This window comes from Choloepus didactylus, chromosome 3 (genome assembly GCF_015220235.1).
Source record: "Choloepus didactylus isolate mChoDid1 chromosome 3, mChoDid1.pri, whole genome shotgun sequence".
Taxonomy (NCBI): Eukaryota; Metazoa; Chordata; class Mammalia; order Pilosa; family Megalonychidae; genus Choloepus; species Choloepus didactylus.
In genome coordinates this window covers 164,390,350-164,414,784 of record NC_051309.1, presented here as the reverse complement: position 1 = coordinate 164,414,784, position 24,435 = coordinate 164,390,350, and the positions used below count along the sequence as shown (strand labels likewise).

At 37.7% G+C, this 24,435-nt stretch overlaps 1 protein-coding gene across 8 annotated transcripts in view; it reads left to right on the top strand.

Annotated features, from left to right (window-relative positions):
• SH3D19 (SH3 domain containing 19) overlaps positions 1 to 24,435 on the top strand; it is a 177,476-nt gene that overhangs the window by 89,654 nt on the left and 63,387 nt on the right. For all 8 annotated transcript variants that reach the window (XM_037830803.1, XM_037830802.1, XM_037830805.1 and 5 more), the window contains one exon: positions 1,117 to 1,156. In XM_037830803.1, the coding sequence (XP_037686731.1) occupies positions 1,117 to 1,156 (40 nt within the window). The remainder of the gene's footprint in view (positions 1 to 1,116; positions 1,157 to 24,435) is intronic.

The window sequence follows — 24,435 nt, the reverse complement described above, 5'->3', positions numbered from 1 at the left end:
CTTTGTTTTGCCATAAAATTCTATCTTATTTGTATTAATTCAGAAAATACTTCAGAAAACTGTTTTCACAATATTGCATGGAATTTTTTTTTAAAAGTTATTGCATAGGACTTTATTGTGGTTTATAAGTTGCTTTCTGTTGTTGATTTTTCTGTAACACTGGGGCCTTTTCACTTTACTAATTAATGTTTAAGTACATACTTTAAAAAAATTCTTTAGAGTAAAAAAAAATATCCAGCCTGTGGGTTTTGTGGCTTGTTTCTCTTGTATGTGATAGTCCTCAGGTTGATTTACAGCATTTTCCAGCCACCTGGAGAGGCACTTTTGTAAACTTCAGGCAACTGTGCTCTTGTTTTTAACCCCATAGCAGGGTTTCTCAGTCTCAGCCCCACTGACATTTTGGGCTGAATAATTCTTTGTTGTGGGGCCTGTCTGGTGCCTTGAAGAGGTTTAGCAGCCTCCCTGGCTTCTACTCACTTGATGCCAGTGGCTCCCTCTTCCCCAGTTGTGACAACCATAAACATCTCCAGATACTGCCAGATGTTTCCTGAGTGGCAAAATCGCCTCTGGTTGAGAACCACTTCCCTATAGCAATTTGAAATCCAACTTCTTAAATGTTCTGGGCAAAAGAGAGTTAAGGATGAGGCTGTACTGCTTAGTGTATTTGCAGATGTTGCTATAGCCAACTACTCATTTTTTCTCCTCCCCATCCTGTTAGAAGCTTCTGCCAACCATGATTCATGGAATGATTTTTTTGAGCTGAGTAATCTGTGGCTTTTCAGTTTCCTTACTTTCTTTCCTTAGTTAAGTCTGTTTGGGTTTTAGAAAAGTGTTTAAAACAGCAAAGATCTTTTATAATGAAATAATGCATGTAATGTATTTTCCAAGTAGCTGATTTTAACAAACCATAGAAACTTTATGTCTGTCCTTTGATATCAATCTCCTCTGTCAGACAGATCCTCGCCTCACCTCTGATAGAAAGCTTTGTACAGGGGAAGACACAGCTACCTTTGAACAGTCCTTTGTGAAATCTAATGGTATGGCAGCTGGTATTTAAGAACTTCTCCAGGACTTCTAAAGAGCATTTTGACACGTCACTGTCTTCTTTCTTTACAGATCGCAACGAAAGAAATAAACCAGAGCATCGTTCTTCAAGGTATGAATTTATAGTGTTTAATAATTCTGTACAAAGCTGCTGTTTGAAAAATACTGTTTGCAGGTAATGCAAGTGACCCTTTTAGAGTTACTCTCTATTTGAATCTTCTTCTGAGATATTCAAAGAAGCTTCATGGGGGAAATCTTGTTCATTCCCTGAATAGAATTTCTTTATAAAATTATTGCTACCTGGAAGTCATGTTTTATTTTGAGAATATCTATAAGTGGCAGATAAATTTTCATAAAAAAACATATTTTATTCCTATTTCCTTCCTTTTGTGGCTTATTTTTCTCTTATGTAGTATTTCTTTAAAATGCATAGTGCTTTTTTTCTTGATTATAAAATTAATATAGGCTCATTGTAGAAATCTAGAAAATATGAAGAAATATATACAAAGCATTAAAAAAACAAAACAAAACAAAAAACCCAGCCTGTCTTTCCATCACCCATAGATGGCTGTCTACTACTAAAATTTTGGTGTACTTCCTTCTAGACTTTTTAATCAGTGTATATGTATTCAAATGAATTCTGTTAAGTTCTTGTGAGATAGTTTCAAATGGCTAGGAAGATTACATCATTTAAACCTCTCACCCACACCACCTGACAGTGTTTCACTAGATCTTCACCAGCACTGAAGAGTATTTTCAAAAATCCTTACAGACTTACAAGTGGAAAATTGTCTGACTTCCTCTCTAGGCAAGACTTACAGGCTATACTCTTAACCCTGTTCTGTGAAGGTGGCTAAAATTTGGGCAAAAAGTTGTACTGAAGAACAGATATTCACACTGTGTTTTCTAACAGTATTTTCTCCTTATTCCCATTCCTTTGCTTTTTCTTTGTATTTTGTGTTTTGGGAACTGATAAACAGTTATATTGCATTCTTCATCTCTTCATTGGGTTGATTGTTCTGCTAAATCAAAACCTGATGATCTGTCAAAGGTTCAAGCCCTAAAGTGCATTGACATCAATGAATAGAAATACAAAATGTATGAAAACTCCATTGCTAGAATAGCAATGTGTTTTGCAGAAATTATCAATCAAAATAATATAGTAAGGCCTAATCTGGGAGAATATAACTGAGTATTTAGAATGTAAGACCAATCTTTTTTGAGGTATAATTCACATGTGTTAAAACATACTCTTCTTTGGTATATGAGTCTATGAATTTTGACAAACACATACAGTTACACAACCACCACTACAAGCACAGAATAATCTGTAAGATTCATTTTTAAAAATACTTCAAAAAACAAACAAACAAAACCAGTCAACATAAGAGAGAGGCCCTTGACAGCCATGAGTGACAAAAAGTTAAAAGTTGGGGAGGGGCAAAAAATACTTAGGGTGAAAAATCAGGATCCATAAGACCCTTGACACCCTGAATGTAGGACTGAATCAAGCAATATGAATTTCAGTAGTCACAAATGTAAATCCTTGCTCTTAGGTCTGAAAGACCAGTGGAACATGAAAATGTTTTGAGGAATTAGTTCATTATAAATTAACCATAAGTAAAAAATTTGACCCTCCCCCCCCCAAAAAAAGTCTTTAATGATTTTATATTGAAAGAAGTATACTATCCAGTGTAAGCTCTAGACCACAGTTTTTATATTGGTCCAATTCTGGGAACCATAGGGACTTGAAAAATTAAAGTATGCAGTGGACTGACTATATTGGAATAACCTAGGGAACTTAAAAACAAAAACAAAGTCTGATGCCTCACCCCAAACTTTACTTCAGTAAGTTTGGAGTAAACCTTGGCAATCTGCATATTAAAGAAGTCCTCCAGTGGTTGTGATTAATAGCTGGATTGGGAAGCTGAGTTGATGTGGGAGGATGAAAAAGAAGGGTAGGGTAGAAGGCAAAGCTAAGTCAAAAAAGACTGATGTGAGGGACTGGGTAAACTTAGCTGAGGCATAGAAGTTGGGGAGCTGTATGAGACAGAAATGATAACTGGCTTCAGACACCTGGGGTTGGCATGTACAAGAGGCTTGCAGAATTAGGCCAGAAAGCCAGGAAGTGCTCAACTAATGGAGTCAGGTCAAAAAGGCATGGGCAGCAGCTTCAGGAGACTCCTGCTGGCCAAATTTGGGACATTTTGAATATCTAAAAACAACAACAACAACAACAACAAAAAGTGATATAGTGGATTCAACACTGAATATTTAAAGACTCTCCAGTTTTGTGGCGTGGCCATTGTTTTGGACTCAACACTCTCCATTTCTTAGAGCCTTGGCTCCTCTGTTTACCCTAAAGTCAGGACCCGAGTCTTCATGGTTCTATTTCAGGCAGTGCTTGTGGTACTCTTAAGGATACTGTGAGAGTATTCTGATTATTTAATCTCAAATTTATACTGTCAAGTTCTCAAGAAGTGTATTACTAATCTTGGTAACCCAACACTTAGTATAGTGGCTACCATACAATAAGCACTTAATAAATAAATGATAATTGTAGTTGGAGAAGAGAAAGGAAAATTCTGTTCTGTATTTTTCCTTTGCAAATTGGGAAGAACCTGACTCTCAAAAGCTCGCCCATGATGCTTATTGAAAGTGTTTGTTACAACAGCATAAGAAAGGAAAAGTATGTTTTCAAGGAAGGCGTTGTTTTCTGGCCAGGGATCTACGAAATCAGCCGTGACCTGCTCTTCTCCTGCCATCCTGCTGCCACCCACCAGGCCAGCGCGCACCATGCAGATTAATACCTGCTGCATCCACAGAGCAGGAAGAGGAAAAGATAACAAAAAGTCTCTTAATTTTGGTATGTTTGTTGCTTTTCCTCAGGCCACTCGGGCCACTTGGCAGCAAGAATGATGGGTTCAAAGCCCAGCAAGGATGATGGGTTCAAAGCTCAGCAAGGATAAGAGAAATGCATTCCTTTTTTTTTTTTTTTTTTAAATTCAGTTTTATTGAAATATATTCACAAACCATACAGTCATCCATGGGCTTTCCTTTTATTTGTGTTTTCACAAGGCCAAGCACTCCCATAGCTTCCACAGTGAGAGAGGAATAAATCCTGACGTCTGCCTTATTCTTTCACTTTGGTGCTGAAATAAGAAGGGAAGTATAAGTCTTAAGTTAAAGGAAACATTTTGTTAGGTATAGGCCAACGCTGAGGTCCCAAACAACAACAAAGAAACACCATTCAAGCATTTTTAAGAGGGTAGCTCTCTACTTTTTGATTAGTTTGTTTTGATGTTGGCTTTTTTTTTTTTTTTTGCACTTGTTGCCAATTGATTAATGTGGAAGTCAGAAGCATCTGAATTCTTCTTTTCTCTGCCTTTTTCTTTAAATATATCATTTCCCAAGTTGATGTCCTGTGCAACACTCTTCTGTAGGATATATGTCAGAATGTCAAGAAATAAATGTTCACTACAAAAAAAGTTTGTGAAATGGTGAGTTAAAGAAAATTAGATGTATTTCTTTACTGTGACTCAGAGTTTTTGATGCATTAAAATACATTATAAAACTCCAAATGAGAGGTCTGCCTACAGCATTTTAAAAATGTTACTTGAATTTGTAACCTTTCCCAGATATACCTATTAATACATCTAGAAAAATACACCATGGAATGGCAGTTTTGGAAAATAATTGAGAGTCAAGTGAGAACTAAAGATAATAAAAGTTAAGCACTCTGGCAGTCAGTGCCATGAATGGAAAATCAAGAGCTCTTTTTAGCCACCTCACCATCTCTGAATAGGTAGATCCCAGTGACTTACGGGTACTGAAAAACCAGCTACTTGGTCTCAAATGTTTTACCTCCTACAAGGAAATAATAATTCACAGCAGCAAAAAAGAAAAGGAGCAAAACAAAGAACCCTAAATCTGGTTCTTGAAAACTGTCATTTGACTCTTAGTCTCCCTGAAGCCTTAGAAATTCCTGTCATTATTCCCTTTGATACCTATTTATAAAGCTCAGTGATATTTCTGTAAAAATCACAATAGGATTTTCTTGTGGAACTTGTCAAAGTGATTTGAAAATTTGTAAGGAAAAGCAAGAATAACCAAAGCAATTTTGAAGACAATTAAGAGGGGGAAGTAGATTCATCCTTTGTCATTAGCAGGTAATTAAGACAGTGTTTTGTAAGTAAACAGAGAATAGGTCAATGGAACAGACTGGAGAGCCCCCAAATGGGCATAGATGTATAAATACAGTTCTCTGTCATGTGATGTGACAGAAGAGGCATTACAGATCAGTGGGAGAAAGTGACTCTGTTAACAAATGTTGCTTGAACAATTGATTATCTGTATTTTTAAAAATCCATATGTAACTGATTTATTTTATGCAGTAAAGATCTAAAGACATAAAAGTAAAATAGTAAAACTGAAATAGTACTATATAAAAATATCTTTATGGCCCTGGGGTAGGGAATGAGTTCATAAAGTTTAGCAAATATAAACCACAAAGAAAAAGATCGACAAATTTGACTATGTTAAAATTTAAAACTTATATATAGGAAGCATCAAAGCATGTGAAAAGACAGTTCAAGACTGTGCAGTGCACATAGGTGACAAAGGGTTAGTGTCCAGGATAAATAAAAAACTACACATCAGAAAGAAAGAGACAAATAACTCAGTAAAATATGAGCGGGAGACTCACCCAAAATGATATCTAAGTAGACAAAATGATACCAGAAAAGATTCTTCACTTTGCTAGTACTAAGAAGATGTGTGCTAACGTTATAATGAGAGTCCATTTCGTTTCCATTGGGTTGACATAGAAATCTTAAAGATTGGCCATATCAGGTATTCGTGGTAACTCTCATATACTGCTGATGGTAGTGTAATTTATATAACGTATTTACAAAGCAATGTCTGGTAAAGCTGAAAATGCGCATACCTTTCAACCCAAAAGTTGAAATTCTATCACATGTGCTCAGAGCAATGTACGAGAATGTTCAGAGTAGCACTGTTTGGATTAAAGGAACTATAGCTATGTGTCAACATAAATCTCAAAAACATGATTTTGGATGATAAAAAGAAAGTTGTAAAAAGGATAGATACAGTAGGATATCATTTATATAAAGCAGAAATCAGCAAACTACAGCCCATGGGCCAAAACTAGCACCTGTTTTGTAAATAAAGTTTTATGGGTATGCATCCATGCCCGTTTGTTTGCATCTTGTCTGTGGCTGCTTTCCTACCACATCTGCAGAGCTGAGGAGTTGCAGCAGAGGCCTATGGTCCACGAAGCCAAAAATATTTACTATCTGGCCCTTTATAGAAAAAGTTTGCCGAGTCCTGATACAAAGTTTTGTCACAGGCAAAACACAAACAATATGTTGCTTATTAAATATTATTTATGAGTACGTATGTGTGTAATAGAGTATTTAAAAAAGCATGGAAGTGAAATAGTGATTTTAGGGTATTATCAAAGGAATGGGATCATGAAGGGTCCATAGGGAACTTCAAGTATATCTGTACTGCTTTTTTTTTTAAACTGAGTGATGGACTTTGCAACATTACCCACTCTTTTTTTTTTTTAAGCCTGGAAACTTTCATAATAATAATAAAAAAAGACCCTCAAGACGACCTTTTACTGATAGCATTTAGGTTGTTTCTAGTTCCTTACACTTAGTAATGATGCTGCAATAAACATCTTTGTTCATCTTTGTGTATATACGTATAAGAAAATAGTCATTGCTTCTGGCAAGATAGATTTTTCTCAAGTTTCTATTGAACTCCTATTCTCTTTCACAAATATGTTAAGTTTTGAAATTTTATATGACATCCAGTTCTCTTTTCTTCACAAATCCCAGATAACTTCATGGTGTTTTGTGCTGTTCCAGCTTCAGTAGGGCCCATTAAGACCTCCCTTCCTGTGATGTGGTCTGAAATGTCACCCCACACTGGGAGGGACTCAAACTCAACATGCAGAAAATTTGAAGCACATAATTGAGTACGCTCAGAATTAATGGTTGATGATGTTAAAACTCATAGCAACAACTTTGTCATTAAAAATCTAAACAGGTCTTGTTTCTCAGCATTGTTACTCTGTTTTGACTTTTATAAAGATTTCGAGGATTTTATTTTGACATTGTACCATCACATTATGGTTTATGTTTAAAGATTGAACTTGTTTTTTTCTTTTCTCTTTTCTAAATATGTCTATTAAAATGTCATACTCTGTTGGGCCTTGTTTAACTACTGCAATTCTGTAGCATTTCCCTGCCCATATGTTTTGATTTCTGTACCTCCATAAACTATAGCTTGTTCGTAATTTCTTTCTGGCATTATGTTTTCTGAGCTATAAGAGAAACGTTGCTTTTGCTCTAGCATCTGTAATGCTATCAATAAGGTGAAAAATTAAAGTGTATACAGGTTTTGTGGGGAGGAAAAACCCTTTGCAATGGGAGATGTGAAAGGATTATTAACCTTTAATGTCATCCTTCAGGGAATATATGTATTATGTTGTTTTATTGTGGTTTTAAGAAATGTGGCTTTAACATTTTCCCCTAGTGTGATGGGATTGACAATGAAGCATTTATAAGGTGTATCAGATGGGTAATTGAAAAGTTTTATCAGCTGGCCTACCACTGCCATAGTACTTAGGGTGGGGGCTTCTTTGAAGTTGTTTCAAATTAAACTGTCAGCAGGCAGTTAACTTTGGAACAGCAGCTGGTCCTGCATCTATTACTTTTTCTCAAGCTGGGCTTGTATGGCTACCCAGTTCTCAGCAGCCTAGGGAGCACATGGATATCCTGGCCCTTAAATGTTTTCATTCTAATTTTCCCTTCTCTTATCTTTTACATTAATTCTTTACCTTCCTGCAGTCAGTATTATTTAGGAGCAGTTATTTACACGGTTCTACAAAATCTACAGTCAAGGGCTTTTAGTTGAAAGAACGCTGTATACAGCTTTGTGGATCTCAATCTAACCTTAGGTTTTAGTCTTACCCCAGCTAATAAATGCCCTTGTACTCCCGGACTTTAAAGTCTTATTGAAATGCATTCCCTAACTGGCACTAATTCCTGGAAGAATGTTAATGTGGACAGAATTGCTAAACCATCATTCAGTAACCTAGTCACCTTCCATCTCACTAACGGTAAACTGCTGTTGATCAAGTTCAGTCTTGTCCACCCAAAACACAGGCAACAAAAGAAGAAATGGATAAATGGGATTTCATCAAGTTAAAAACTGTGCGTTAAACAATACTTATCAAGAGAATGAAAAAACAACCCACAGAATTGGAGAAAATATTTGCAAATCATGTTTCTGATAAGGAATTAATATCCAGGATAGATAAAGAACTCCAACTCAACAACAACAACCAAAAAAAACCACCCTATTAAAAAATGAGCAAAGGACTTGAATAGGCATTTCTCCAAAAAAGATATGGAAATGGCCATAAGCACATTTTATGCTCAACACCTTAGTCATTAGGGAAATGCAAATCAAAACCACAGTGAGATAGTACTTCTCACCCACTAGGCTGGCTATTCTCAAAAAATCAGAAAATGCCAAGTGTAGGTGAGGTTGAGGAGAAACTGAAATCCGTGTGCATTGTTAGTGGGAATGTAAAATGGTGTTGCCATTGTGGAAGACAGGCTGGCAATTCTTCAAAAAGAATTACCATATGACCCAGCAGTTCCACTCCTTTCAATACCCAAAATAATTGAAAGCAGGGATTCAAATAAAGTGCATGTGTGTTCTTAGCAGCACTATTCACAATAGCCAAAAAGATGAAAATAACCCAAATATCCATCAACAGATGAATAGATAAATGAAATGTGGTCTATCATATACTGGACTGTTATTCAGCCTTAAAAAGGAATGCTGTTATGTTCAGAAGACAGAGCAATAGATGATGGATGATAGATAAGGAGGGAGGGAGGGAGAGAAAGAAAGAAATTGTGGTGTGACAGGATGTTAAAGTTGGTGGATTGGGGTATCTGGGGAGGGGGGTTGGGGTATGCTGGAGTTCTGTGTATGAGTTTTGTATTGTTTTTGCAACTGTTCTGTAAGTTTGAATTTATTTCAAAAAAAAAAAAAAAGGAATGCTGTTCTAATACATGCTACAGCATGGATGAACCTTGAAAATATTGTACTAAGTGAAATAAGACAGACACAAAAGGACAAATAGTGTATGATTCCACTTATCTGAGATATCTGGAATAGGCAAATTCATAGAGATGAAAGTAGGTTAGAGTTTACCAGGGGCTTGGGGTGAGGGGTAGGGGAAATAGAGAGTTACTGCTTAATGGGTAAAGAGATTCTGGGGAGGTGAAAAAGTTCTGGCAACAGTGGTGATGGTTACACATCATTGTGAATATACTTAATGCCATGGAATTGTACAGTTAAAACTGCTAAAAATGGGAAATATTAAATTATGTGTATTTTACCTCAATGAAAAAGAAAGAAAAATTCAGTCTTGCCTTGTATATAAAACCCTTCTCAAATCCAAAAATAAGTCCTGGTCCTGAGAATACAAATTCAGTGTTGGAGTCTTCCTTGCTGATTAGGGGCTCTTCTGGATAATAAATCAGGGCATTGAATTTTGCTCTAGTAACAAGTTTTTGCCACCTTGGTCTTGTTCTGGTCATAGCATACCTCTCCAAAGATGGAGAGTGAGCAAGCCCGCTCTTCTAAATGCACACAAAAAAAGGCAGGCATCCCCAAAAGGATTTACTTGTGTGCAACACTCTCTGTTTTTAGACAGGAAGATTGAGAATCAGTATCCTTTGGTAATTAGGAAAATAAAAGAATGAAAGGAATATATGGATTATCTAAAGGCTTCAGAGTAACATTGTGTCTAAAATGCAACCACCCCCTCAATTATAAACCTGTTTCCTAGAGATAATATTGTCCCTGGCGCACTGCCAAACACAGGAAGTCCAGCGAAATTATCCAGGGCTGATAAGCAGGACTTAAAGTTTACTGCCATCTCTTGCCCAGTTGTATCTCTTGGTTATATATTGTGAAGAGAAATCATCTATAACCTCATTTCCTCATTAATCACTTATATTTTGATGTACTTTCTGATTTTTATCTTTTCAAATAGATACTATAATTTTAACACAGAGGTTCATGAATAGGCTGCTTTTCAATTATTTGTTTCATTAACTATATATCATGAGCATTTTTCCATTTTAGTCAGTAGTCGTACAAAATATGATTAAAATTTTTCTTGAATACAAAACAATACAGACATATAGGAAATTTGGGAAAAGAAAAAAAGAAAAAAAAAAGAAAAGAAAAATCACTCATAGTCCATTTAGTTACTGAATGATAACTAAATATAGGTAATTTATTCTTTTTTCTGTGCTTGCTTGCTGGGTATATTTTTTTAAATATAATTAGGATCATACTGTAGATAGTGTTGAATATAACCTGCTTTTTCACAAAAACAATAGTTCATAAACATTTTCCAATGACATCATTTTTTTTTAAATTTTTTTATTGAGATTGTTCACATACCATACAATTATCCAAAGATCCAAAGTGTACAATCACTTGCCCCCGGTATCCTCATACAGCTGTGCATCCATCACCACAGTTAATTTTGGTTCAATTTTTAAAGCCTTTTCATTACTCCAGACAAGAAATAAAGTGAAAGATGAAGGAAAAAAAAAAAAAGAAAAGAATATAGGAAACTCGAATCCTCCCATATCCCTAACCAACCCCCCTCCATTGTTGACCCATAGTATTGGTATAGTACGTTTGTTACTGTTTATGAAAGAGCTTTGAAATACTACTAACTATATAGTTTGCAATAGATATAGTTTGCAATAGATATATATTTTTTCCCTATATGCCTATTATTAACTTCTAGTTGTATTGTCATGCATTTGTTCTGGTTCATGGAAGAGATTTCTAGTATTTGTGCAGTTAATCACAGACATTGCCCACCATAGGATTCAGTTTTATACATTCCCATCTTTTGACCTCTAACTTTCCTTCTGGTTACATATATAACTCTGAGCTTCCCCTTTCCACCTCATTCACGTGCCATTTGGCACTGTTAGTTATTCTCACATCTTGCTACCGACACCTCTGTTCATTTCCAAACATTTAAGTTCATCTTAGTTGAACATTCTGCTCATACTAAACAACCGCTCCCCATTCTTCAGCCTCATCCTATATCTTAGTACCTTTTATTTCATGTCTTTGAGCTTTGAGTTTACATATTATAATTAGTTCCTATCAGTGAGACCCTGCAATATTTGTCCTTATGTGTCTGGCTTATTTCACTCAGCATATTGCTCTCAAGTTTTTGTCTTCAACCCATTTTTTTTTTTTAAGATGGTTTTGTTCACATGCCATACATTCCATCCTAAGTAAACAATTGATGGTACCCTGTATAGTCACATATTTATGTGTTCACCACCTTCACCACTATCTATATAAGGGCATCTACATTTCTTCCACAAAGCAGGAGGAAGAGTCAAAGAAGGTAGAGACGCAAAAGAAAAAGAAAATGAAAGAGAGAAAAAAGAAAAACATGACAGCTAAGAAGCAGCAAAAGGAAAGATAACCTTAGATCAAAGTAGAGTAAAGAGTCAGGCAACATCACCAATGTCAAGAGTTTCACACCCATCTCCTATACACCCCTCTTATCTGCATTTACCTTGGTATATTGCCTGTGTTACATTAAAGGAAGCATAATACAATGATTCTGTTAATTATAGTCTCTAGTTTACATTATTGTATTTTTCCTCCAATACCTCCCTATTTTTAACACCTTGCAAGGTTGACATTCATTTGTTCTCCCTCATGAAAAAACACATTTGTACATTTTATCACAATTGTTGAACACTCTTAAGTTTCACTGAGTTATACAGTCCGTCTTTATCTTTCCTCTTTTCTTCTTGTGTCCCATATGCTCCTAACTCCTCTTTCAACCATATTCATAGACACCTTTGTTCAGTGTACTTACCTTACTGTGCTACCATCACCCAAAATTGTGTTCCAAACCTCCCACTCCTATCAGTCTGTAGTGCTCCCTTTAGTATTTCCTGTAGGGCAGGTATCTTGTTCACAAACTCTCACATTGTCTGTTTGTCAGAGAATATTTTAAACTCCCCCTCATGTTTGAAGGACAGTTTTGCCATATATATGATTCTTGGTTGGCAGTTTTTCTCTTTCAGTATCTTAAATATATCACACCACTTCCTTCTTGCCTCCATGTTTTCTGCTGAGAGATCCGCACATAGTCTTATTAAGCTTCCTTTGTATGTGATGGATTGCTTTTCTCTTGGTACTGTTAGGATTCTCTCTTTGTCTTTGATGTTTGATAACCTGATTATTAAGTGTCTTGGCGTAGGCCTATCACATCTATTCTGTTTGGAGTACGCTGCACTTCTTGGATCTGTAATTTTATGTCTTTCATAAGAGATGGGAAATTTTCATTGATTATTTCCTCTATTATTGCTGCTGCCCCTTTTCCCTTCTCTTCTCCTTCTGGGACACCAAGGATACATACATTCTTGTATTTTGCTTTGTCCTTAAGTTCTCGGAGACGTTGCTCATATTTTTCTATTCTTTTCTCTATCTGTTCTTTTGTGTATAGACTTTCAGGTGTCTTGTTCTCCAGTTCCTGAGTGTTTTCTTCTGCCTCTTGAGATCTCCTGTTGAATGTTTCCATTGTGTCTTTCATCACTTGTGTTGTGCTTTTCATTTCCATAGATTCTGACAGTTGTTTTTTTGAATTTTCGATTTCTACCTCATGTATGCCCAGTGTTTTCTTTATAGCTTTTATGTCTTTTGCCATATCTTCCCTAAACTTGTTGAATTGATTTAACATTAGTTCTTTAAATTTCTGTATCTCAGTTGAAGTGTAAGTTTGTTCCTTTGACTGGGCCATAACTTCAGTTTTCTTAGTGTAGGTTGTAGTTTTCTGTTGTCTAGGCATCTGATCTCCTTAGCCACCCCAGTCTGGTTTTCCCAGACTAGAGTAGACTAAGGTCCTAGAAGGAGGAAATATTCAGTATCCGGTTTCCCTGATGATATGTCTTAGAGGACTGACACACCTGTGCTTTTCTGCCCAGCAGGTGGCACCTGTCAGCCTGTCATGGACTGGTATAAGGGGGTGTGGCCTGCGGCTCTCCTCCCCCAGGGTCTGGGGTCTGTTTCAGAATGTAAGGCAGGTAGTAGAGCTGGGCCCCTCCACTTTCCTCTTGGAAAGCTATGCCCCCTCCAGAGAGATGTTTGCATGTAAATAGATTCTTTGTTTCTCTGATCCTGCTAGTTAGAGTGCTGTGATTTTAAAATGGCTGAGGCTTTTGTTACTGCAAAGCACTGCAGGCTGAAAACGGCTGAGGCTTCTCCACTGAGTCACTCAGCTTGACTCAGAGAGAAAGGGACAGGAAGCTCCCAGATTTACCCATGGGCCAGAGATAGCACCCAATCCTCTGGGCTCCCTATCCTGAGACAGGTATGTCCCCTGACTCTCCCAAGGTCAGTCGTCATTAAAAACCTCTGTCTGCTTGTTGGGGATTCACTGTCTATATTAAGCAGTTAACATTAAAACCCCAGTTGGAGCTGGGCTGAGAGAGTGCTGCTCTCTAGCACCCCAAGGCTTCTGTGAGGAAGGGGCTCTCGGCTCTCGGCGTGGGTCCACAGTTTTTACTTAGAGATTTTGTGCTGCAATTTCAGGCATTCCTCCCAATTCAGGTTGGTGTGTGATGAGTGGACAGTCACATTTGTCTCCCTGCAGTTGTTCCAGGTTATTTGTTAGTTTTTTGGTCATTTATGAATTGTTCCAGGGGGACTAGCAGTCTTCCACTCCTCTTTATGCTGCCATCTTCATTGCCCTCCCAATGACATCATTTTTAATGGTATTCCATCATGTAGCTATACCATAATTTGTTTAATTATTTTCCTATTGTCAGGTGTTTAGACTGATTCCAATTTTTTACTATTATAAATAATTCCAATTATTTACTATTATAAATAAGATCCTTATCCCTGCAATTTTATAGACCATCACTGATTATCTCCTTGTGATAAATCCCTAGCAATGGAATTAATGGATCAAAAAATACATAAATATTTTAAGATTTTTCATATATACTAACAAAATTGCTTCATAAAAGGTTGTATCCTCACGAGTATAACAAGTATAATGTCTTTTAAAGATCACCCCTGGCCCTGCTTGGCTAATGGATGAATCAGAAGAAAATAACCGATAAGAATATTCCTTCTTTCTGCTTACTCATATTTTTGTGTTAGAATGCTCAGATTTGTTAACTATGACCCATTTCATAATTTTTAATTCAGACCCCAAGACAGTACTTTCCAAGGGCAATGTATATTAAGAGATTTATTGCAGAGACTTGGCTTATGTAACTGTGCGCACTGGCTAGGTAAGCCTGAAAACCATAGAGCAGGCCATCAGGAAGGGCAGGCAGGAACTCTTATATATACAGACTGAAACTGCTGTCCACAAGTGGAATTTCTTCACCAGGGAAGCCTCCACTCTGCTGTTAAGGCCTCTCGACTGATTGAACCAGACCCACCCAGATTATCTAGGGTAATCTCCCTTACTTAAAGTCAGCTGATAATGGACTTCAATCACTCTACAAAATACCTTCACAGGGACCCCTAGAATAGCATTTGATTGAGTAACTGGGGACTGTAGTCTAGCCAAATTGACACATAATACCGACCGTCTCATTTGGTTTGGCCCTAAGTCAAGCAGGCTAAACCCACTTGGGAGTGAGTTTCAGTGCCTGTGTCTCTGCTTTTCAAGATCAGGGCTCTTCAAGTCTGCATGTAACCCGGAAGTTCTTTCTGACAGGTCTGTTGATATCTGTTGTTTTATTTAGCGTTAGTCCTAAGTAACTATTCAGTTGTGTTATTCATGATCCTAAAGGGGTCTCTCACCCTGAGCAAGGGCGTCTGACCATGGCAAGATTCTAAACAGGAACATAACCCAGCATCTGCATAAACACCCTGACCTGGGCAGTATCTGCTTTTACTCATGGTGCCCCTCAGTGCTTTGATAAGCACCCAGCTACAAGTGCCTGCTTTGTTCAGACTGTTAAAGTCTGGGGGTGCCAGGGACGGTTGATATGCAGTGACAAGTTGCTATCTTTGGCTACTTGAAGAAGAGATACAGATTTGGGCCTCTCCTTTTACTAGTGCAGATTTTTCCACATAGTAGCTGAACTTCCTTTTGGGAAACTGCATTCTCTTGAGTATTATAAACACTAATCTTTCAGTCTGAATATAAGGTATCTTCTTTGTCCCCTCTAACTAGGAAAGGACAGGCCACTCAGAAGTAAAATAGCTAATGGAAAAAAGCGCAATTGACATTGTTCGGATACTTCCTGATGGCTTGGGTTTCAAGGCTCTTAACAGTTGCTCTGGAAACAACCCCTGTAATTGATCCTCTAGGCCTCTATTTCCATTTCTTTCCACAGCTCTGAACAGTGGAGGGACAATGCACTCCCGCAGAACTGGTGGCCCTTGCCTTTTTCTCTGAGAATTGCTTTACCATTCCCTGATCCCAGCTGAAGGATAGGCCCCTGTTAGGGGTTAAATTGTATCTCCCAAAAAGATATGTTGAAGTCCCAACCCCCAGTACCTGTGACTGTGACCTTTGGAAACTGGGTCTTTGCTGATGTATTCATGTTGAGATGAGGTCACACTGAATGAGGGTGGACCCTAGTCCAGTAGGACCAGTGTCCTTCTAAGAAGAGACACAGACACAGAGAGGAGAAGCCCCCGTGACGGCAGAGGAGGGATTAGAGGGATGCATCCACAAGCCAAGGGGCACCCAGGATTGCCAGCAAATGAGAAGCTAGAGGAGGCCAGGAAGGATTCTCCCCTACAGGTTTCAGAGGGAGCACGGCCCTGCCAACACCTTGGTTTCAGGTATCTAGCTTCCAGAACTGTTTCAGTCGCTTTAAGCCACCCAGTTTGTAGTGCTTTGTTAGGGTAGCCCTCGGAAGCCAAGACAGCCCTGTTGTCCTATCACATTAGACCTTTGCTGAGGAACCCCTGGACCTTGAGTTCTTTATTTCTTTTGAAAGTTTAAACTAAAAGACACAGGGCTGAGAGTCATAGTTTCTGGAATGTGAAAATTATTTTGAGTTGAACATGTACTGATGTACATGGGCCAGGTATGTTGATGAAAAAACAGTCTTTGACAGGAGATGTGAAGGGAGTCATGTTCCAGAGAGAAAGGATGAGTGAGAGCTTGTGAGATTAGCCTCCTGGTTTCCCAGCGCTGCACAAAGTTCAGCTCCACTTCCTGCCTGTGGGGACTCCCAGATACCCTTGTATGCTCATAATGAAAACACTTTTATTTTATTTTATTTTTTTATATTCATTTTATTGAGATATATTCACATACCATGCAGTCATACAAAACAAATCGTACATTCGATTGTTCACAGTACCATTACATAGTTGTACATTCATCACCAAAATCAATCCCTGACACCTTCATTACCACACACACAAAAATAACAAGAATAATAATTAAAGTGAAAAAGAGCAATTAAAGTAAAAAAGAACACTGGGTGCCTTTGTCTGTTTGTTTGTTTGTTTCCTTCCCCCATTTTTCTACTCATCCATCCATAAATAGACAAAGGGGAGTGTGATCCATATGGCTTTCCCAACCCCATTGTCACCCCTCATAAGCTGCATTTTTATACAATCGTCTTCAAGATTCATGGGTTCTGGGTTGTAGTTTGATATTTCAGGTATCTACCGCCAGCTAACCCCATTCATTAGAACCTAAAAAGGGTTGTCTAAAGTGTGCGTAAGAGTGCCCACCAGAGTGACCTCTTGGCTCCTTTTGGAATCTCTCTGCCACTGAAGCTTATTTCATTTCCTTTCATTTCCCCCTTTTGGTCAAGAAGATGGAAAACCCTTTTATTTAATATGAGTTTAAAGGGGGTTAAGTTTCTTTTAACCTCACAAGATTATATAATACCATTGGAAGAAATAATGGAAATAATATCATAATTTAGAAATGAAAGTTAAATAATTACATAGCTTTAGGACTATCCCACTAGATACCCTTAGATTTATTTCCTCATAGGTAGGGTGCCATGAATATTCTGAAAAAATTCAGCAGAGTCATATATTAAAGCATTTATGATAAGCCAAATCCTTGCCATGGAATACAGTGTGTGAAGAGGGATATGTATTGTTCATCTTATGGACACTGACACTAGATTTGTGTCTTGGTGAGTAACAGAAACCTTTATTGTTTTGTCCTCTTCACCAACAAAGGTAAAAAAAAAAACCCAAACAAAACCCTCTTTAACATGGAATCGCCTAAAACAACATAAAATATAGCCAGACCCATGAATTTCCAAATACTTACTTGCATATACTCCTGACTCATAGATTTCTTTTATGAGTAAAAATCCCAGAGGTGATGAAAGTCTTAAATCACTTACTTCAAAAAGAAGCCTTCCCCCTTCCTCCACCATTGCCTCTGGTATATTCAGTTAAAGAAGACAAGTTCTCAGAGTTCCTTGGTAATTCTCAATTCTCATGTATTTGGGTACATAAACATCTGTACTCTATCCAGAGCATGAAGTACAAACACCTGTTGTGCTTTCCGCTCATCATTTGGCTGTGGGTGAACTTCTTCTGAGGCGGTGAAGCATTAGTTAAGAACTCGGGCTTAGGAGCCAGATGGTCCAAGTTCAAATCTGGCTCCCTCCCTCCCTCGCCAGCTGTGAAGCATAGGACTTGTAAATTACATAAACTGTTTTCTCATCTGTAAGACTGGGATAATAATATTTCCTTCTTCCAAGGCTGGATGTGTGGATTAACTGTGTTAGAAGACACAAAGCAATTAGAAAAGCCCTCAGTTAGAGTTACTTACTATTTCATTATTATTGGAATGGATTAAATGTCAAGTCCAACCTCCTTTTCCACAGCTGGATTATATAATAGATTCGCATGAAGTGTCTAAATTGGTAACCTAGAATTTTTTAAGTTTCACAGTTTAAAAATTTTAGAGCTAGTAGGTAAAATAGAAATCATCCAATCCAATAATATTGTAGTATGAATGAGGAAATGATATTAAGTGATGAGATTAAGTTCACTAGAGTGAATGATGGCAGAGCTGATGCTGAACCTCAGACCCATGCACTCCTGTCTGTCTGACAACCTGGAGGATGCTTGGCCCTGAGCCCTACCATCCTATGTGTCAGGAAATCATAGCCTTAATGCAAACTCAGGCTGTGTGTGCAATGGAAAGCACATCATCCCTCTTCTCCTTAGCCCTCTATTCCCATGGAGAAGAGAATTTGATGTCAGTATTTAAATAAACTACTACTCTTTATTTATTTTTAATAATGATTGTTGAGGATGTAGCCTTGAAATCTCCCATAGATTTGTTCCACTTAACCCTAAAGCAAAAATCAAACTTACATTTATGGTTGACCTGATGTTGGAAGTATCACAACTTTAAAAATAACACCCCCATGAAACACTGATGGATGCAAATCTGATATCAAACATAATTTTTGGAGTTTTTGTACACTGATATATTTGAAAAAGAGATTCATTAAAATTCAACAAATATTTATTGCTTGTGACAAGTACTTTGCCCAGGCACTGTGGTACTTTACACTAAATCTAAGACTTGGAAGCCTAAAAAGTAAATCTTCAGAAATTTCCTTCCTACCCTGATTTACTCAAAACTCTACAGAGGGTTAGCAGTCTTCCTGTCTCTTGACTTGTTCTTCCTTCTAGTACTTCTCTTCTTTTTAAAAAAACCCAAATGCTCCTATCTTTACTTTTCTTTGGAGATGGGAGGAAAATGGGCCTTACAGCTAGTCAAAGTGGTGAGCCCTGTGAATGGGCCTGCTTGACATCCTCAGTTTGGACACAACTTGACCTTGAGAAAATATTTGGGTTTTGACAATGTTTGTGTTGCTCTGGGGAACACTGCTGTCACTCAAGTGTTTACAGTTCAGCATCCAAGTAAGTCCTTTAGGGGATCTTTTCTAGTACTTTCTATAATATTTTAAAAATAAAACCTGTAAAAGTAGAATATACATGACCAGAATGGTTTAAAAACTCACATATATAAATATGACAAATGTACCATATTAATGTAGTGTAGTAGGAGAAACTAGGTGTGGGAACTCTCTGTACTATCTTCACAACTTTTCAGTAATTCTAAAACTATTCTAAAATAAAAAGTTTATTTAAAAACAAAAGACCTTCTGCCCCCCCCAAAATCCCACCTATAAAATTACTCATGATAAGATAAATTGTAGCAATTCAGTATTAGAATGGTGAGCACGTTTTATTCTGCTTCACCAAATAATGTAAGATGAAATGATCAAGGCTAAATTATTTCAATAAAGGAAAGCTCTTCATTTGTATTATGGAAATATTTGTATTGTTCTTAGAGAAAGTCCTAGTTTGAAAACAAACATCTCTTATGTTAGAAGGGAACACAGTACAAAGTCCTCATGTTGAAATTTAAAAACTGAAGCTTGAAGTTTCTACTTGAAACATTTTGATGTTACAGAGACAAAAACAAAAGAGTGCTCCCCAGGTGAATTCAGCATACTGTACTTCTATCTGGAGCATGAATCACTTTGTAATATCGTTTATAATTATATGTTTATGAGTCTGACTCTCCTGCCTGAGGACAGTAGTTCCTCTTTCTATCTCCAGGGCGTGGTACATAGCTGGTGATCAGTTAATATATGTTTCCAAATTGAGTGAGAGGTGACTCTTTCAAGTAAACTAGAAACAACCAGATTCAGAGGAACCCTAAAACTCTATTCCCTCTTTAAGCTGCTTGCAAAAATAAATAAATGAGCTAAAGAAAACCTTTCTGGTTTCACATGGCATTTTGTGTTTGTGCACTATCTTTACACACCACTGTCTTCTTCTCAGACTGCTAAAATCATCCACCAGCCTGCAGCCCCACTGTCAAGGACTGTTCCACACTAGCTGGCTCTTTCTGGTAAAGATGCTGTGGCAGTGATGGGGGTACTGGAACTGTGACTGCTATTGCTGATTGTTCTGTCCTGGGAATTCCACCCACTGATTCTCAGATCCTTTATGTCGGGATTGTGGCCTGTGGGAATGAGGTAGAATTAGGAGCAGAGCTTGTAAGCAAGTTGTAGCTTCTAACTCTACCACTATTGGTTACATTTCTCCTTCCTCTGTTTTTCTGACTATAATTTTGGTTATCCTGTCTTCTGTTTCACTGATTTTTTCTTCTGCCAATTCGAATCTGCTGTTGTATGCCTTTAGTGTATTTTTAATCTCCATTATTGTGCTTTTCATCCCCATAATTACTGTTGTGTTTTTTTGTTTGTTTGTTTTGTACAAGAAAGATCAACGTATTTTAATGTAACAGTACAAAACATTCATTGATACAGTTTCAGATTACACATTGCAGTTAATTGCAGTTAACATTTAAGAAACTAATACTTGTTGAGTTTTAGTTTAGCATCAAAGAATATCCAAAATTGTCTAAGAAAAAGAAACATTAAAAAATTCTCCTCCCTTTTCTAAATACATATAGGTATAAGGGTAGATTTTTTTTTATATACTTCAGTCAAAGCAACATAGAACAACGGGTTGAATGCTGAAGCAGATATGAGAATTCAGGGGGTCTTAATTAATTAAACCAGACATTAAATTTGCAAAAATGTAAAACAGTGCCAGTCTTCTATTTTTTTGTTTGTTTGGTAAAATATATTTATGTTTTATAAAAAAAGATATTATTTATGTAAAGATTAAAGATACAATTATCTGAATGATCTAATAAATAAATATTTTTAAAAGTTCTCCATTTCATTTTCTAATATAGATAAAAGCAAGAGTCTTATTCTGTTCTGTTTGTTTTTTGTACAGAATTTTCTCCCCAACTCCTGTGATTTGTTTAAATTCTCTCTCACTCAGTGCCCCCTTTTCCTTACACTTTTCATTTCTGGGACCTGTCCTGTCTTACAGCAGTTCACTTTTCCCCACTTTTTTTTCCCCCCTGTAAGACTTTTCTATCTCTAGTTTCTTCCCTGTTGGAGTTCTCTACCCCAGGAACCCAGATGCATTTAGGCAGTCCAGCAGAGACTGGATTGACTGTGCACACCTCTTGCCAACAGTTCTGCCACAGGCTCCGTACCGCCCCTCCCAACCCTGCTGAGGGCCCTTCTGTATGCAGCACTCCTCAGCTGCTTGTGTTCCACCCTGGGTCCCTGCAGACTGGGGTCCCTGTTCCTGGATGTGCGTGGGGTTCTAGCTCGCTGCTGTGAGTGGCTCTTTTTAATGCATCCATGGCAGGAGGGACCTGGGCCGTGCTACTCAACTCCCAAGCTGCATGGGACCTAGCGAGGGGCGGGGTACAGGACAGAAAGCTCTTACCTGATCTTGGAGATTATTTTTCTTTTCCTTCAATTCAGTGTTTGTGGAGTTCTTCTCCAGTCTCTATTGCCCTCCAGAATTCCTCCAGTCTCTGTTCTCCTCCAGAATTCCAAACAAGTGGGATTTGCCCTTTTATTAATTGATTCTGAGGGGAGACTTCTCCAGGGGATGTCTTAGGTCACCATGTTGATCTCACTTGGTTTCTGTTGTTAGGAATTGTTCCAGTTTGCTAATGCTGCTGTTAGGCAAAATACCAGAAATGGATTGGCTTTTATAAAGCGGTTTATTTGGTTACAAATTTACAGTCTGAAGGCCAGGAAAATGTCCAAATTAAGGCATCAACACGAGTATACCTTCACTGAAGGAAGGCCAATGGCGTCCAGAAAACCTCTGTTAGCTGGGAAGGCGCATGACTGGCATCTGCTGATCCTGGATTGTGTTCCAGCTCCTCTCTCAGCTCCTGTACATTCTTCAAAATGTTGCTCTTGGGGCGTTTGTCCTCTCTTAGCTTCTCTGGAGCAAACACTGGGCTAGCATCTCAAAAGTGTTAGCAAAAGTCTGCTTTCAATGACTGTCTCCAAAATGTGTCCCTTGGCTGCAGCACTGAGCTCCTTCTGTCTGAGCTCTTATAGAACTCCAGTGAACTAATCAAAACCCACGCTGAATGGGTGGGGCCACACCTCCATGGAAATAATCTAATCAAAAATTTCACCTACAGTTGGTGAAACTTCTCCATGAGATGATGTGAGTCACATCTCCATGGAAACAATCTAATCCCAATATCCCACAAGATTGGATTAAAGGTCATGGCTTTTTGTGGGGGATATAATATATCCAAACCGGCACAGGAATTCCTACAAAAGGCAGGGCATGTCCCCAGAAATACTTAGACATTCTTATGGTGATTTGCAATTGGTTACAAGTGTGAGTAGGTTGATCTTGAGTGTAGCTAGAAGTTAAAATTAGGAATGTCGCGTCAAGCCAGTTCTAAGAAAGCCAGCACTGAACTAGCTCGAGTTTGGGGCATGACTCTGGCTTTGGCTGCTGCAAGTGCACAGTCTTGCCACTGAAAATCCATTTTATTATTATTTAAAGTTTGATTATACTTACCCTACCCTGTAGTTATATTTCATTTGAATTGACATTCATGACTAGTTCTGTATTTGTGATATGTTTTAAAAATTCCAGAGGACCAGGTGGTTCCTAATCTGTTTTAAAACCACCTGTTTAAAAAAATTGGTGTTTTCTTGTCTGTCTTTGGCACTTAACTGTAAATTCTTAGGAAACAAGGGCTGGCCTTGTTTGCTCTTGTTCCCAGCACATAGGAGAATCCCGAGAATGTGAAAGTGTTAAGGAAGTAACAGTTAAGTTAATGATTTTTGAGTTCCAAAAGCATGCTTATTTAATTTGATTATTAACTTCTTGTACTTTTATTTTAAACTGGAGCAATAGGGTATAAAAATATGTTCTCAGATTACTATCTCCAGAAAGTGATTGATTAGCTGATGGTTTGAAGGTAATCTTAATTATTCAAAAGTCATGCATTTGACATGAACCAATTAGTTTGTTTTGTTTTGTTTTTGCCATTGAAAATCTCTTTTTAAAAAATAATTTTCAACATGCTGCAATGTGGAAGAATCTTGCTCAGTGAAATAAACAAGACACATAAGTACAAAAATTGTATGTATCACTTATAAGAGATGATTATTCACAGAGATGGAAAGCAGATTAGAGGTTGCTGGAGGAGAGGGGTGGAGTGAAGGGGGAAAGGGGAGTGTTTGTAAACATAAAAGTAAAAAAAACCTTACAAATTATGAAGGTAATAATGTTTGTTATCTAAACTTGGAAAATACAGAGACATGTAGCTAACAAATCATTTATAATTCTGTACTACTTAGAGACAGTTATTAACATTTTGAGCGTATGAAGTGGTGTGCTGCTAAACGCTTAACAACCAGCTCTCTGAGTGTAATTCCAATGTGAATGTTGGTTGCTATTTTTGTTTATATTATATTTGTTTATATTAGCAAGTAGGATGAAAGTGAAACAACCAAGACATATGTCAGGGTTTTTACTCATTCATCAACGACAAGCAAATTCTCTGCTGATTCGGATAACCGTTTTCAAATACTGGAAGAATGTTTCCTCAATCCTTGTGTTATTCTTAATGTAATGGCTGTAAACAAAACACCCTTTTTAATTGAATCTATACTATTAATATATTTTTTCCTTCACTTTCTTCAACAAAACAATATATGAAGCCCTGATTTCCAATTTTTGTGGTGTAAATACTTCCGGCATGGCCAATTTCAAGCTACCAACATGACTCCACTGAAGGCAGAGCTGGGGAGGGGTGCAGAGTAGACACCACTATATAGGACATGCATAAGGGCAAGAGACAGGTAATAGTAATACGTGGTGAAAGAGTTAGGAAGTGATGAAACGTTTAGTACTTTTGCTTTTATATGATTATTTAATTGCAAGGTTGTATAATTTAATTTTACTTTTAAATTCCTGAAAATTTAATAATCAGCCCTCACAAGCCTGTATGATTTGGCTCCAGAACACCACTGGGTGGATGTCCCCTCAGGCCTTACACACATGCACAATTTTTAACGTAGAATTTAGAAGATTGGGATCATATGAATATTCGTTTTTGTGATTTGTGTAATCCACCTTATAGAACTGGATTCGATTCACTTGGTTGTGCTCTGCTGTATTGGCTCAGCCTATGCTCAGGCCATCTCGCAGTGGTGTAGCTGGTCACAAGGGGAACGAAGTGAGGGCAGCTAAGTGAAATGCTTGGGAGAAGAGGAGAGGATGAATGGGATCTGAGCAACTTCCCCACCCCCCGCGGCAGGCCAGTTCTTTCAGGGCCTGGTGCCATTCCTCAGGCTGAGTCCTCAACTCGGCAGCGTTTGGAAACCCAGCTGCCATCGTCGTCTGTTCAGCTGGACCCCAAACTGCCCATTCTCTCCTGCATTA